General features: G+C 38.9%; 2 protein-coding genes and 1 long non-coding RNA gene across 3 annotated transcripts; 1 reads left to right on the forward strand and 2 right to left on the reverse strand.

Annotated features, from left to right (window-relative positions):
- Positions 1-964: 964 nt before the first annotated feature.
- Positions 965-5,596, forward strand: LOC148658616 (homeodomain-interacting protein kinase 1-like). Its single transcript, XM_088640051.1, has 4 exons — positions 965-1,161; positions 2,085-2,290; positions 2,935-3,065; positions 3,828-5,596. Exons 1-4 carry the CDS (start codon positions 980-982, stop codon positions 4,296-4,298), a joined length of 990 nt encoding a protein of 329 aa, XP_088496177.1. The 5' UTR covers positions 965-979; the 3' UTR covers positions 4,299-5,596.
- LOC148658617 (uncharacterized) lies at positions 5,597-10,033 on the reverse strand. Its single transcript, XR_015940114.1, has 2 exons — positions 8,708-10,033; positions 5,597-8,598 (listed from the first exon to the last, which is right to left on the reverse strand). It is a non-coding gene; the product is annotated as an uncharacterized LOC148658617 (long non-coding RNA).
- Positions 10,034-10,043: 10 nt separating this feature from the next.
- Positions 10,044-12,700, reverse strand: LOC148658618 (uncharacterized). Its single transcript, XM_088640052.1, has 3 exons — positions 12,588-12,700; positions 10,637-11,074; positions 10,044-10,315 (listed from the first exon to the last, which is right to left on the reverse strand). The coding sequence occupies exons 1-3, from the start codon at positions 12,604-12,606 to the stop codon at positions 10,119-10,121; spliced, it is 654 nt and encodes a 217-aa protein (XP_088496178.1). The 5' UTR covers positions 12,607-12,700; the 3' UTR covers positions 10,044-10,118.
- Between the last annotated feature and the right edge of the window lie 1,752 nt (positions 12,701-14,452).

The following is a 14,452-nucleotide window of genomic DNA, read 5'->3' on the forward strand; positions in this document are numbered from 1 at the left end:
ATTAAATAAATTTAACATTCACCACAGTGGAAAAATAACAAAAGTTTCTTAATGGTCTTAGTTTCTGCTCATTTTATTTTATAGGGATCCGTTTCTTTCATATACCCCCAAAATATGAAAACTTCAGTCAGTTCTCCCCTTAGCTTTAACTGAGACTGAATGCATTGTGGACCTTAAGACCTGCCTTGTAACTCCCCTCTTTAAGCTCTGGAATCAGCTTTATTCCAGCACCAGAAAACAGCTGCCAGCTGCCAGCTACACACACACACACGCCAGGGCTAGTTTTCCCAGAAGCCAATGAACCTACCAATATGTCTTTGGGACTGTGGGAGGAAACTGGAGCACCTGGAGGAAACCCACAAAAACAAGGGGAGAAAATGCAAACTCCATGCAGATAACACCCCCGGTCCAGAACTGAAAACCAGGGCCCAGCACTACAGCAATGGTAACCACTGCCCCACAGTGCCACCCTAACCAAAGTGCCAATGAGGTTAAATTCTGAGTATTAGTTGACCGGAGTCATCTCACATATTGGTGTGATGTTAGTACCACTCACGTGCTGTCCAGCAGCGAAGCCATCGAGACATGCTCTCCTTCTCCAATCACCTTGAGCTCTCCCCTAAGTCTCTGATGTTGTAGCTTATCAAAAGAACGACTCTTTTTGCTGTGTAGGAAAGCATTTCTGCATGTCGTCATTCTTACTCTGCAGCTCTATCCATAAGCTGTGTCTTCACAATGAGCAATTTCCTATTATTATCCTTTTAAAAAAGGTTTGTCGGTGCCGATTAGAAAATGTAGATTCTATGTTGGTGGCTGAACCTGTCTTAATGACATCAATACTTCAGCACTGCTTAAGAGAGCATAATTTAGTAAGTAATTGGAGAATAATCAGTAATGAATTGTAATTGGATTTGACTTTTTTTTTTATTATTTCCTCATATTATTTCACTGTTAACTCTTCTGTGTTTCTAGCAGGGTGATGTCTCTACTGGAAACTGTGCCCCCTGTGGTACACTGCAGCCCCCTGTTGGCAACACCACCATACAATGCTGTGGTACCACAGCCAATTCTCATCACTGATACACCAAGCCCTGCTGTCAGCGTCATCACCATTCACAGTGGCACAGAGGACGAGGATGAAATGAAGTTCTACCCTAGCAGGTGAGATGGCATTGTTAAGTGGAGTTAGGTTGACCATCAGATCTGTTCTTTTCTTAGGTACAATGGATTGTAATTTGTGTGGTACATGGAGATGTCATTTGCTCATAAGGGCCTGTATACTTGGTGATTCTTTTATGAAAAGTGTCCACTCAGAGTGCAGATGACCCTTTGCAATGTTGTGGACTTGATCCCCATTTATAACACTAGTGTACTCTGAGGGCTGAAAGCTCTATCATTAGTGAAGTAGGGAGCTATCAAGGCCATTGTCTTACAGTACCCCAGCTCAGTGTTTGTCCTCTTTCCGATGTGATGACTTGATAGGGACAACTCTGAGGAAGTCGCTGGTTTGAAGTGAGAGGTATAGAAGAGAAAAAAAATACCATAAAATACCTATCTGTACAGGACGACATAGAATTATTCAAACCATAACTGTTTCTGCTACTCAGTGTTTTCTGTTCTTTTTTTGAGGGGTGTGAACAACTTTGGAGGGCACTGTAGGCAGTGTATGATCTCCACAGTACAGAGGAAAATACACTCCTGATGTGAACTTTTAAAATGATGTGAATGCAATCATTTTTTTCACTCCTTGCTCAGATGGGAAAATATAAAATATGATCATAACAATATAGAAGAAAGGTTTTCTGTCCTGCTTCATTTTTTTCCCCTTGGTTCATAATTTTTCTTTTTTTTAGTTTTGAGCAAAGAATTTACTAAAACACAAACAAAACATGTTTACATGTTTTCAAATTTGCCCTGCTGGCATTTTTCCTCTCATTCTTGCTGCAGAGACCGAGCTTATGTCTGTATAGAACAGAGAAGCCTAATTTGATTAGAAAAACAATGTGCATTGTGATGTCAGGTTTTTGTCTTTTGACTGTATTGTCTTTTACTGGCTGTCAACTTGTTGCTGTGTTGTTTGACAGCTATGCAATGAAACAGCGCACTGAAGTCATCAGCTGCGTCACCGTCCATGATTCACAGGACTCGGATTCCTCGCATGGCAGCCCATCAACCCCAAAGCACCTGCCCAGCTTTGTCGAAGCTCCGGCAAATCTGTCGAAGTCGCTGAGTATCATCGTCCCTTCGGTAAAAATGCAGCCAGAAGAATCTAAATCTTCAAGAATTTCACGTTAGTGGGATGTTCTTTTTTTATCAAACTCATTGGATAAAGATGCTTGCCAATATATGTATATTTATAGTAAATCCCATAAAAATTGTGATTAATGTGCTGAGTTAATGGTGATTGTAAAAACGTCAGTGCTTGTGAATAACAATGGCCCAGTGGCGCAGCCCTTAGCGTTGCAGCTTCACAAAGGAGGCCTTGGGTTCAGTTACTGGGCTGCTATTTGTGTAACATGTGCATGTTCCACCCTGGTGGGAGTGTGTGAGGGTTTTTGTGTGTGTGTGCCCTGTGGGGGGTGGACTGGCTTCCTATCCAGGGTTTATCCCGCCTCGCATCCAGCGCTCCCTGGGATAGGCCCCGCGTCTCCGTGACTCGGTGAGTTGGATAAGTGGTAACTGAAAGTGGATGTTAATAACAGTTTCGTTTGAACCTTTTCTTCACTTAATAATTACCACTTTTATAGAGCAATATTACTGAAGTAACATTGCGTCTATAATAGCCTGGTTTTCATGGTGAGCAACAATTCTGTATTTTAGAGCACACTTAAGTCTCACTAGCCCTGTGATGGAGCACAGTCTGGTGTCTTGTTCCACACTTACAGATTGATATAAGAACAGATAAACATTTTGATTTTTTTTTCCTTTTTCTAGGGCAGTTTGCTGGTGTTTGCAGTAAGAGTAAGAAAGCAGCTGTGCAGCAAACATGCACTTCAGCATCCTCCAGCAGTAGTTGCCATCCACACACTGCACCCAACAGGATCCAGCCACTCAATCTCAGCCAGGTGAAGCACAAGGGCAGAGAGTTAGACAATGCAGAGGGGCAAGGGAATGGAGTCAATTGAAGGATCCTTGGAATACTTTAACATAATTGAACATTTCTAGACTGGAACAAAAATTACTGCAGGAGCATTTGGTCATGGTGTTCAGATTTGTAAAAAAGGATGCGCAATCATAAACCTTTAAACTTGAAGTTAGGAGTTCGGATTGTGAAAAGTGGGCTTTATTGTTTGTTCATGTATTTATTTATTTTTATCTCTGCTAAATTAATACTTTAAAAAGTGCCAAATCTTAGCAGTGCTGTGATTGGTAGCAGTCCTCTACTTCAGGTTATTAAATCTGTGTGGCTTGAGTAGACATTTTCAGAATCTGGGTATAGTTTTATGGTATATCTGAAAACAGGAGAGGCATTTTTACTCCGAGAGAACCGGGCATATGGAGCAGGATACCCAGCCATGTAATTAAAGCTGAAATCTGGCCTCTTGTAATAAACAACTGGGTGAGATCCTCCAGTCAGTTAGCATTTACTAGACAGGCTCAATAGACTGAATGGCCTCCTCTTGTAGGTAACTTTTCTGAAGTTCTTAATGATCTTTTTTGTAAAGCACAGGTGTTTACATTCAAATTGGAGTCAGTACTTGTTGCACAACTTCAGCCGTGTGCAACATAGAAGGAAATGGAAGAGCCGGTTTTACCTTGTTCTGGGAGATGTATTTTTAGGACTTTCAGTGCGTCTGTTGAGCTTGTGTTGATTGTTTCCCTCCCAGGCTCAGCATTCCATCACTTCGTCCCAGGCCCGGCTGAGCGGCAGTTCCTCCCGCAGGCAGCAGGTATGCCCTACAGTTCCCCGGTCCGCTCAGGCACACTATTACCTGCAGAGCTCACCCCCACAGAGCACCATACTGCCTCCCTTCAGCTCTTCCTCCAGCCTGAGCAGCCAGCCCCAGCTGTGCTCCTATGCTCCTTCTGCTGCCCTGGCACCCGCGTCTGCAGCAGTGGCTCAGCTGCTGGCGTCCCAGCAGGGCACGTCTCGGCATGTCGGCGCCCGTGCCAGCTTCATGCCCCATACTGCCGGCTTGATCCAGAAAGACCCTTCAGCTGTGGGGCACAGCCTTCTCACAGCTGCAGGTCTGCCAGCTGCCCAGTACCAGCACCAGTTTCCCACGTCTCAGGCCACTGCCGTCTACAGGGGCTACCAGATCAGCCCCAGGAAGATGAGCGAATTTCCTTACCTGTGAGGGGAAGGAGGAGTGTGGTGGGAGCCATCCTTCTAGACCTCCATTGAAGATTTGTCACCGCTGAACAAACTGTTCTGCCGAAACTGAGTCTTGGCTTCAAGTGGGACTTTGTGTCTTTCCTCCTCTTCTCATATATTGCAGGGACTAAACTATTTTTAACTGTAGTTTCTAATGCTCAATTGTGTGTAATTTTTAACACATTGTGAAATGTTAAACCTCATTAAGAATTTTATGCTTTAGTTGGTTTTATGTTGCTTTTTAGAGGTTCATTTTGCTCTTACCAACTCTAATATTTATTTTAAAAAGTCTTAGTTAATAACTGACAATTTTTAAAGGAATATTGACAGAAATGCATTGAACGTTCCGTTCTCTTACTGATGGCAGTCTGTCAGTTTTTTAGAAATGTAATGTGAACAGTCTGAAGCTCTTTTTCTTCAGAGAGTGCATTAACTCCTTACTTTATACTTTAATTACATATTTGAGTCAGCAAAAATAATGTGCACATCATCAAAAAACCCAAGAAGGAGAGTTTTCTAAGGTTTGTCAGCTAAGAGCCACAAAGAGAATATGAGTTTTACACAAATAGGGTTACACCCTCCCAGTAGTCAGTGTAATCTCTTTTGACAAGATTGTCAATTTTTGCTGGAGAAGATACACTCAACCTATGCAACAGCTATTCACTTGTAGTCACTGTTCCAGTCTCCATCCAAAAACTGGGTTACTTCTAGGTTATTTACAAAGGCTTTAGACTGTTTAGTACTGTTTCTTTATATTTCAAGTTTATCTTTGTTGTGTATGGAATATTTATCAAGTGGAAGTGCACTAAATTTGTGACATATTAAGCCCTGTTGGAATTAAGAACATTTTCAAATGGATACAATATTAATGACTTTGCTTCTTCACCTACTGAACTGAAGAATGTTTTTTCATAACAAAACTCAATTGTGGACTTTGGAGCTGGACTACAACCCTTTTTCATTTGTTCTTTGTAAGTGAAGTGTGCTTTTAATTTGAGGATGTTGTCCACCTTGCAGAGCCAAAAGGTTTCTTTATGTGTTTTTTTAAACAAAAACGTTTCATTGCACATTTCATGCAAACTTTAAAATTGTTGGAGTTTGTTGACATTAGTCCTAGCTAGAATTCTTGGAGTATCAAATTGGAAATAATAATATAGGTACAACCAATGTGTGTGTTTGTGTTAATTTACTATAGGTCTGTGGGGGAGATTGGACTCTTTGCTGTCGGTAGTGTACATACTTTTAGACTCCACAAATAAAACCAAACACAGTTCTGATCAATCCAGTCGTGATTTCTTTATTGTAATAAAGAAAGGAGGTTAAGTGGTTAACTGCTCGTCTCTCACTCGTCGAATTTCTTACAAATCCATACATTTTCAAGATTGGTCAATGAGTGTGCTACCTTATAAGGTGTAAACGAGATCAGAAAGTCAGGCAGATGGCTCAGACCAGCCTGGGGCAATAAATCCAAAACCCTTGTTCCCTTCATGTTGCTAAATCTGGGTGTAAGATACACATTAGCTCTATACGAGAGAGTGCAAACTCTACACCTCGGCCGGCCAGGAATGTGCAAAACAATACACTTCTTACAGAATTTATTGTTAACTCGTAACAAGGCAGGTTCCTTCAACTCAAAACAGGTTTCTGTGATATCACAAATATGTTTATGTGGTGGTTAATGGATTATCTCCAGGCACCATTGTATTTTAGATGAAGCTTAAGTGTGGAGACATGGCTGTTTATTCTTATACAATAGTGAATCCGTTTTAGTTATGACAGATTCACTTACTAAAATATTCAGTTACTAAAATAACTAAACTGATCCTGATATGTATTTTTTCTGGTAAGGTAGCCTTTTAGCTTTGATGATGTACAGACAGGAGCATATCATATTAATGATGAGGGGTACTGTACAGAGTTGATAAAACCTGATTGATGAATGCAATGGATTCGCTACTACAACACATTACATATATTCTACCAGTTTGTTTATGTGGTTGTTAATGTTTCATGTCCAGGCTCCAGTGTGAGGTAGCTAAAGTTTAAATGAAGAAGTGGAGGTTATAAATGTGTGTTTTGGGTACTAGGTATGCTCTTTCTTTGAAAGGACTTATAAAGCTGTCTTGCGTGTTGTGCTTGGGTAGAGCAGTGTGGTAAAATTCTGTTTTAAAATTGTTTGGTGCGTTTCAGTTCTGTTTAATGTGTTTAGTAGGATCACCTTGATTCTATAAATCTGACAATGAGCAGAAGTGCAAACAATGTGTGAGACTATAAGAATAATGCCATCTGTCATGAAAACTACTGCAATGACAAGAGTGACTTAAGTTCTCATATGAACCCATTAACCACAATATTTACATAATTCATACATGTCATAAAATTCTATCAAATTGTACAAGACTTTGTTGCAGAATGTAAAGTGCATTTGACCCCCACTTTGAAATAATTGTGCAATAAAGGGTGAATAACAAATAATAGAGAGACATCATATGAGTCTTTCCTAAAAAGAATGCCTGTTCCGGTAGTGTAATACTTCCTTGCATTTATACAAGGTTTTTCAAAGTTCTCAAATTCCATCTTAATTTATCCAGAAGAGCCCATTACTGAATTTGTAATATTTATGGGAAATTATTTTTAAGTAACCCATGCAGTATTATAAAAAATAGACAAACAGTTTACATATGTATTGTTCATCTAACTCACTGATATAATATTATTGATAACTAGCACTTTCATGTCCATGCTATTTCAGTAAAACTACCAAAGCCTAAAATAATTTAATCTGTCCTCATGTCACCAACATGACATGACACCAACACTCACGTTAACATTTTCAAAATAAAATCCAAACAAAACTCACATTTTAATTCACTTTAACAGAGTGCCATTGTAAAGCTAATGAGATCAACTAATACATTTTAAAAACAATGTCTTACACTTTTAACATTAGCCAAGATACTGTATATTAAAATCCCGAATATGCAAATTGTGAAATATAATTTATTATTTCTTAGTTTTCTCATTTATTTTAGTAATTCTAAACACTACTAACAAGTAGCAAACTATTAAACAATAGCCAATCTACCACACTTTCAGAAGTTTCAATTTCAATTTCACATGCAATCTTCTCAAATGGTTTTGGGAATTACCTGCTGTCATCAAAGACTATTGCTCTGGTGGGGACAAAAGGCAGATTCTCTGTTATGCAAACAAAGAGACTTTGTTTTGGTGCCAGTAAGCAGTTTAGCTGAGAATGATAACATCTAGCTATAAACTCAAAGAGGAGCTTTTGCTTTTATTGAATTTATTTGATTTTGCCTCACATCGGAAATAACAGATCACTGATAAGGGAAATTCTTCATCAGAGAAGCATATTACAGTCTTGTGCAGACCCAGTTTGTGATTGAGCTCAATTAAATACAGCAATGTTCGTTGGGTCTTTAAGGGGTTCCCAACTCCTATATAAATGCTCAAAAAGATGTTTCATAATCTGAGTGCTTGTCCTGTTCTTTGATATGCAATTATGTCTTGTCCTTTCCCTTAGTGTGTAATATAAGTCGTTTTTTTACTATCTTGCTGCCTCCAGCACTTTGAGGGTTGTCCTGCTTTATGACTTGCTTATGCGTGTTGATCCTGACCTTGGTCACCACAACGTTTGGTGAAAGATAAATGAACATATCCTAGCAATTACTTTACCTTCCACAATGTGGTTCAGTAGTAATATTGTAGTGTTGGATATGTGCAACAGTTACACGTCTCACATCAATAAATATTTATTTGATTGCATCTTGATGGCTGCTTTATGTTTTACCTAGACTTTCCTATTAAGTGTACTGTTTATAAGCCCCCGCTCCAGGGTGCATCACAAACTGGAAAGGACAGTGTTCTGAAAGAGGCAGAGTGAGCTGAAGTGTGGGGTGACCTCAGACTGGTTAAACTGAAGCCAGTTGGTAAGTCATATATTTCTATGTCTGACTGATCAAAAAAGGCACGATCATGTCCGTGGCCACAGGAACAATGAAGCTTTCAACGTCTTAAAGATTTAACAAGAAAGAAGCAAAAGACCTCCAATTAAATGGTTTCGCAGATGCCAACGATTGTTAAACTAAAAGCAGCAGGTCCATTAAATCTATTCTGAGGTTCTGCAAATTCTGCATTAAAGATGCAAAGGGTCACAAATTCCACCACTGATACTTCTGTGCCTAATCCACACAATTTACAATACCTGCTATACAGTACAGGACAAGCTGCAACAGAAGCATTGTATCACCTATAGATTTATACTATGAGTAGAAGAAATTCAGTTTTAGTGAACTAAAAGAGTCATTTTAGTCTATGTATAGCAGACTAACAAATGTTTGACTAAAATGTGATTATACAATTTTACTTGACTAAGTAAACACTCATACATCTAAAACTGTCAACTGTATCCATGAGTGGACCAAATTATCTTATGACATGCTAGGTACTGCTCATGTACACTACTGTAGGAGGGATCCTGTGTTTATCCTCTCCCCGTCACAAAAAATGACTATGATTACTGGATATGCCAGCAGCCATATCACTCTGCAACTCACAACTGGCAACCCCCTGAAGCTAAGCAGGTGTGAGCCTGGTTGGTACCTGGATGGGAGACCTCCTGGGAAAATCTAAGGTTGTTGCTGGAAGAGGTGTTTGTGTGGGCAGCAGGGGGCACTTACCCTGCGGTCTATGTGGGTCCTAATGCCCCAGCATAGTGATGGGGACGCTATACTGTAAACAGGCGCCATCCTTTGGAATAAAAAATATTTTGCATAATTAGTTTTTTTAATAACCCCTTTAGTCGAACCTCTAACTCCCCTCTGTATAGAAATGTAGAAAAAATATTAAATAGAAATTGTATTCAAAAGGAAAATGATGCTGCTAATTCCTGATTAAATTATAGAAAAAAACGTTTTTCCAAAAGTGGAAATTCATCACCTGAAATACAAATACCAGTTTTACACAACTATGTGGAAGGGATCTCATAGCAATTAATGTAACCTTCCTATACACTAAAGGTGTTTTTATCTTAAGAGGTCCTATGGATCTATGTATGAATTATGTAAATATTGTGGTTAATGGTTCATATGAGAACTTAAGTCACTCTTGTCATTGCAGTAGTTTTCATGACAGATGGCATTATTCTTATAGTCTCACACATTGTTTGCACTTCTGCTCATTGTCAGATTTATAGAATCAAGGTCTTTTTACTGTACTTAGTCTTTTAGAAAGAAAAAAGTCCACTATTCAAGTTCAATACAGACCATTGAAGTGTGTAATAAATAGTTCAAATTATAGTTTTAAAATGTATTGAATGATTTTGTCATTGTTTTAAATATAACTTAGTTCATGTAACTTAACCAACAGTTAAGGTTCCTGTTTTATGCACTTGTTCCTTTCTCAAGTTATACACGCCACACAGTTCTGTGAATTTAAAGGTTATCAAATGAGTCTTATTTAGAAAGTAAAAAGACTAAACTTAATTTTCTTAATATTCTAAGACTAAAAATAATTAAACTAAAACCTTTATACATTTTATGTGACTAAATTAAACTGCATGATAAAAAATGTGAGTAGAAGAAATTCAGTTTTAGTGAACTAAAAGAGTCATTTTAGTCTATGTATAGCAGACTAACAAATGTTTGACTAAAATGTGATTATACAATTTTACTTGACTAAGACAGTCTACTGTAAGTCAAAAGATAACAAAATCAACACTATTAAGCACTGTTGTCTTTTCTCTGAACAGAGCTTTTCATAGAAGCAATGTTGATAAGAAGCATCATTTAGAAGCAGTAGCAAAAATGGCTTGGAAGGCTATATTCTTGTCTTGCTTATCCTCCATTCGAACATCAGAGAATCCAGTGGCTCGTAGGGCCTCCATGTAGACCTCAGGTTTCCAGTTATCATTTAAAAGAATGCTTCTTGATGCCGCCTTCGTGATTGAGGACAGAATGAGAGTTGTCACCATGAGACCACCTGCCGAAACACAGTATTGCAGACAGCACATAACAGAGTGAATTTTAGTATTTAGAATCATAAAATAAGTTTAACTGTCACTACAGTGGAAAAAATGACTAAGGTGCCCTTTGTGTCTTGGTTCCTGCTCACTTTATTTTATAGGGATCAATTTTATTAACCTCTGCAAAAAATCTGAAAATCTCAGTCAAACCTCCTCTTAGCATTTACTGAGACTAAACACATTGGGGTCCTTAAAATAAGCTTCGTAACTCATCTCTTTAAGCTCTGGAATCAGCCTTATTTCAACACCAGAAAACAGCTGCCTTCACTTTAGCCCACCTGGTTTCATCACCCTGTGGATTTCCGAGGTCACGCCCTTCAGATCAGGCCAGTAGTAGTAGCAGTTGCAGTGGTAGACCTTGTCCACACTGCTGCCAGGAAGGGGCATGGCCATGATGTTGCCATTGAAGAGGGTAACCTTTCCAGATTCAATCTCAGCCCTCATCCTTTCACTGGCCTTTGCGAACATGTACTCAGAATAATCAACCCCAAACAGCTTTCCCCTAGGGCCAGTGAGGAGAGGGGCAGCTGCCTGGAGCCCCAGCCCGAGCCCAAAACCCAACTCTAGCACCATGTCATCTGGCTGAATCTCAACAAGCTTCACTGCATTTTCTTCCAGGACCCGGTTGTGCCATATGAAGAACTTGGTCAGTAACCACCCAGTTAAGGATTTAGCAGGTCTGCCAAGATGTCGGTTGAGCCTTTTAGACAGTATTCCTGAAAAAGCAAAGGGCATATACTTTAAGAATATACTTTGTGAATTAACAATTTGTAATGGTTTTGGAATTTTTACAGGTTTTCCTTGGGTAAATTGTTTTACAGCAGAGTCCAACACAACAAATACTACAAAAACATATATCACCAACAAAGAGTTCTGGACTCCAGTGTTCCAGGAGATATTTTACATTGTTCAACAAAGTAATGAGAGAGATGATAAACAATTTCCTGAGTCTATTACACCTATGGAATTTAACCTGAGTCTATTACCAAAAGAGTATAATGGTGTCTCCCAGATGGAAAACAGCATTCAGTTTAATCTGATTTGGACCAATGACTTTGTTGCTTATTTTTACTACTTTTTCCCACTATTTTCTCAGTCAAGCAGTGAATAAGATAATTTGTTAAACCACGTTTAATAAATGATTTGAAGAAAGTGTAAAAATGGGTTTACCAACAAAAAATAAGTCTTTGCTGTCCTTTTTTATAAGTGGCCTCACAACATCACTTCATTTCAATTTCAAGCTTTAATAAAAAAAGACAACTGTGCTTAATAGTGTTGATTTTGTTGTCAGTTTTTGACTTAGTCTTTTGACTTACAGTAGACTGTCTTAATAAAATTGTATAATCACATTTTAGTCACACACTTTTTAGTCTGCTATACATAGACTAAAATGACTCTTTTAGTTCACTAAAACTGATTTTTTTCTACTAAATTGTTTTTTATCTTGCAGTTTAATTTAGTCACATAAAATGTATGTGACATTTGTCCCATCTTAAATTTTGTCCTCAGATGAAAATCAAATGTACAACAGGTGAGCACTAAACAGGTAAGCTGTCTGAAGTAGCCACTGTCTTAAATACTCATAGCAAGCTATAATAAATCTAATGCATTTTTTCATAAATCAGTTTTAAAATCATTCATGTAAGAGCAACCCATTGACATACAACATCCCCTCGATTTACTTTACCAATCAATAAACCAAATCTATGATACAAATCATAGAGAACTGAAAATGGTGAATGGTGTTCCATTCAGTAAAATGAGACATCAAGCTTTGAAAATGTTCTTAACTGTAATTCTTTAGCAACTTCTCCTGAATTTGAGCCAATTAATGAATTTCAATTTAATTTGAAATTGACTCTGTAATACTTCATTTGTGATTGCAGAAATTGGCTGCAATACAGGCACCCAAATGAGCCATCTGCAATAACAAAAATGTGAAATTTTCGTTATAAAAATGTCCAAACTACATCTAGCTTGCTCTGTAACAGGACCTATGTATCTCAGACCCAGACTGTACTGCACCATTCCCATTCAGGACAACATGCCCCTCGTCCACACCTACTGTACTATTGTACCGTCCCTTCTACACTTCTTTCTATATTTCTTCACACCATTTCTTTCTTTCATACCTGTTTAAGTCAGATTATCACCTTAATGAACTGCATTCCCAAGCTTTTATAAAAAACACGGGTACAATAATTTACAACTCAAAACAGTTTTACCTACCATATATTGGTTCAGCCATTGGTGATGCACTTTTATTATATTCTGGTTATCCTACTTGGTTAGTGGGTACGTGACATAATATACAACTTTAAAATTGCGAGCTTGTTCTATCCCTTTTGTAAAACCCCTCCCTTTCATTCCTTGGTTCTTCCCACAGGCCAAAGTGTCATTCACTTACAGGTGACAGCTACAGGATTATTTCAACTGCTCGTAATGGGATGCGTTTAAAGACGCACTGAAGGATATTCATGAACTTGATACCGAAATCTTTTAAGTTGTCCCCCCCACCCCAAACCATTGGTAACCAGGACTCTCAAACGTACTCCTTAAAGAGAAATGTGTTTTTAAAGGGGACACAGTCAAAATCAAATCAAAGTTTATTTATCAAATGCACAACAATACGGCGTGCAGCAGTAGTTGCTAGCAATCTTATTTTTCTGCGAGCTCACAAAAATCACAAAATTGAGGTTACATTTTTTGTTTTGATTTTGAATAAAACTCACTACGAGTAGAGCTGTTATGTGTCCATGGTGTATGCACTACATGTATATACTGTATTTCAGTTATGCTGAATACAGTGAAAACTGTGTGCATGTAGCCATTACAGGCTATTTGCTAAAGGAGCTGCAGGTTGGCTATTTAGCAATCTTATTGCCTGGAGGAAGAAGTTGTTCCATAGTCTGTTGGACTTGGACCGAATGCTTTGGTACCGTTTACCGGACAGTAGGAGGGAAAACAGTTTGTGACTGGGATGACTGGGGTCCTTGAGAATGGACCTGGCCTTCTTCAGACATCTAGCTGAGTAGATATCCTGGATGCTTGGTAGCTCACAGCTGGTGGTAAGCTGCACGGACTTCAACACCCTCTGCAGTACTTTGCGATCCCGGGCGGAGCAGTTCCCATACCAGGCAGCGATGCAACCAGTCAGGATGCTCTCAATAGTGCACCTGTAGAAGTTGGCCTGGATATGCGACGGCATGCCGAACTTCTTTAGCCTGCGGAGAAAGAACAGGCGCTGCGGTGCTGTCTTGGTGGGTCCAGGTTAAGTCCTCTGAGATGTTAACTCCCAGGAACTTAAAACTGCTGACCATCTCCACTGCAGTCCCATTGATGTAAATAGGTGTGTGGTCTCCTCCCTGATGTTTCCTTTAGTCCACAATCATCTCCTTTGTCTTACTGATGTTAAGAGAGAGAGGTTGTTCTCCTGGCACCATGCTGCCAGGGTTTCAACCTGTCAGTCCTCAGGAGGGCAGTGCAGAAAAAGAGGTTAAAATGTAAATCAGGAAAGAATCAGTACAAGGTAAAAATAGAAAATACCATGGTTATGGGTGATACCAGAATTGCATGACAAGGAATTAAATTCATGGTCAATATCTTTCAGAAAAGTAATGGTAATACTGTACCTGTGTTAAATACAGTAGCATGGATGGGTAACAGCTGCCAAAATTATATAAATGTGTTTTATACCCATTTTGAATTAAATCCCACGACCACCTCAGCTAATACTGCTGATCTCCCAGTATCCAGAGTTTATTAAAATGAATCTGCAGAGGTGCAGGTTAGGATAATTAACATAAGGAAGAACAGAGGTCCAGGTAATGTGTGGGGAAGAATTCCACAATCTTGTGTAGATCTACTATGTGATATTTTTAGTTGGCTTTTCCACATGTCCCTAAATTTCCAAATCACCCCCCTCTGTTATTATTAAATCTGTTAATATTCCCAATACTGACAAAACTGAAAGGCCAAGTGAGCTTAAAAGCTACAGTTCAGTTGCTCTCACATCCCTCCCAATGAAAAGTCTGGAGAAAAAAAGTGAAGTAACACATCACATAACTTTACTGACCCTCTGCTGTTTGCACACA

This window comes from Lepisosteus platostomus, chromosome 7 (genome assembly GCF_059453375.1).
Source record: "Lepisosteus platostomus isolate fLepPlt1 chromosome 7, fLepPlt1.hap1, whole genome shotgun sequence".
Lineage (NCBI taxonomy): Eukaryota > Metazoa > Chordata > Actinopteri > Semionotiformes > Lepisosteidae > Lepisosteus > Lepisosteus platostomus.

What these genes read in the sequence shown, in the direction of transcription:
- LOC148658616 (XM_088640051.1), top strand. Translation starts at nt 980, where the DNA reads ATGTCTCTACTGGAAACTGTGCCCCCTGTGGTACACTGCAGCCCCCTG. An exon ending in ATGAAGTTCTACCCTAGCAG is followed by an intron (nt 1,162 to 2,084) that starts GTGAGATGGCAT and finishes GTTGTTTGACAG; the next exon opens with CTATGCAATGAAACAGCGCA. An exon ending in TAAATCTTCAAGAATTTCAC is followed by an intron (nt 2,291 to 2,934) that starts GTTAGTGGGATG and finishes TCCTTTTTCTAG; the next exon opens with GGCAGTTTGCTGGTGTTTGC.
- LOC148658618 (XM_088640052.1), bottom strand. An exon ending in CCACAGGGTGATGAAACCAG is followed by an intron (nt 10,316 to 10,636) that starts GTGGGCTAAAGT and finishes GTGTTTCGGCAG; the next exon opens with GTGGTCTCATGGTGACAACT.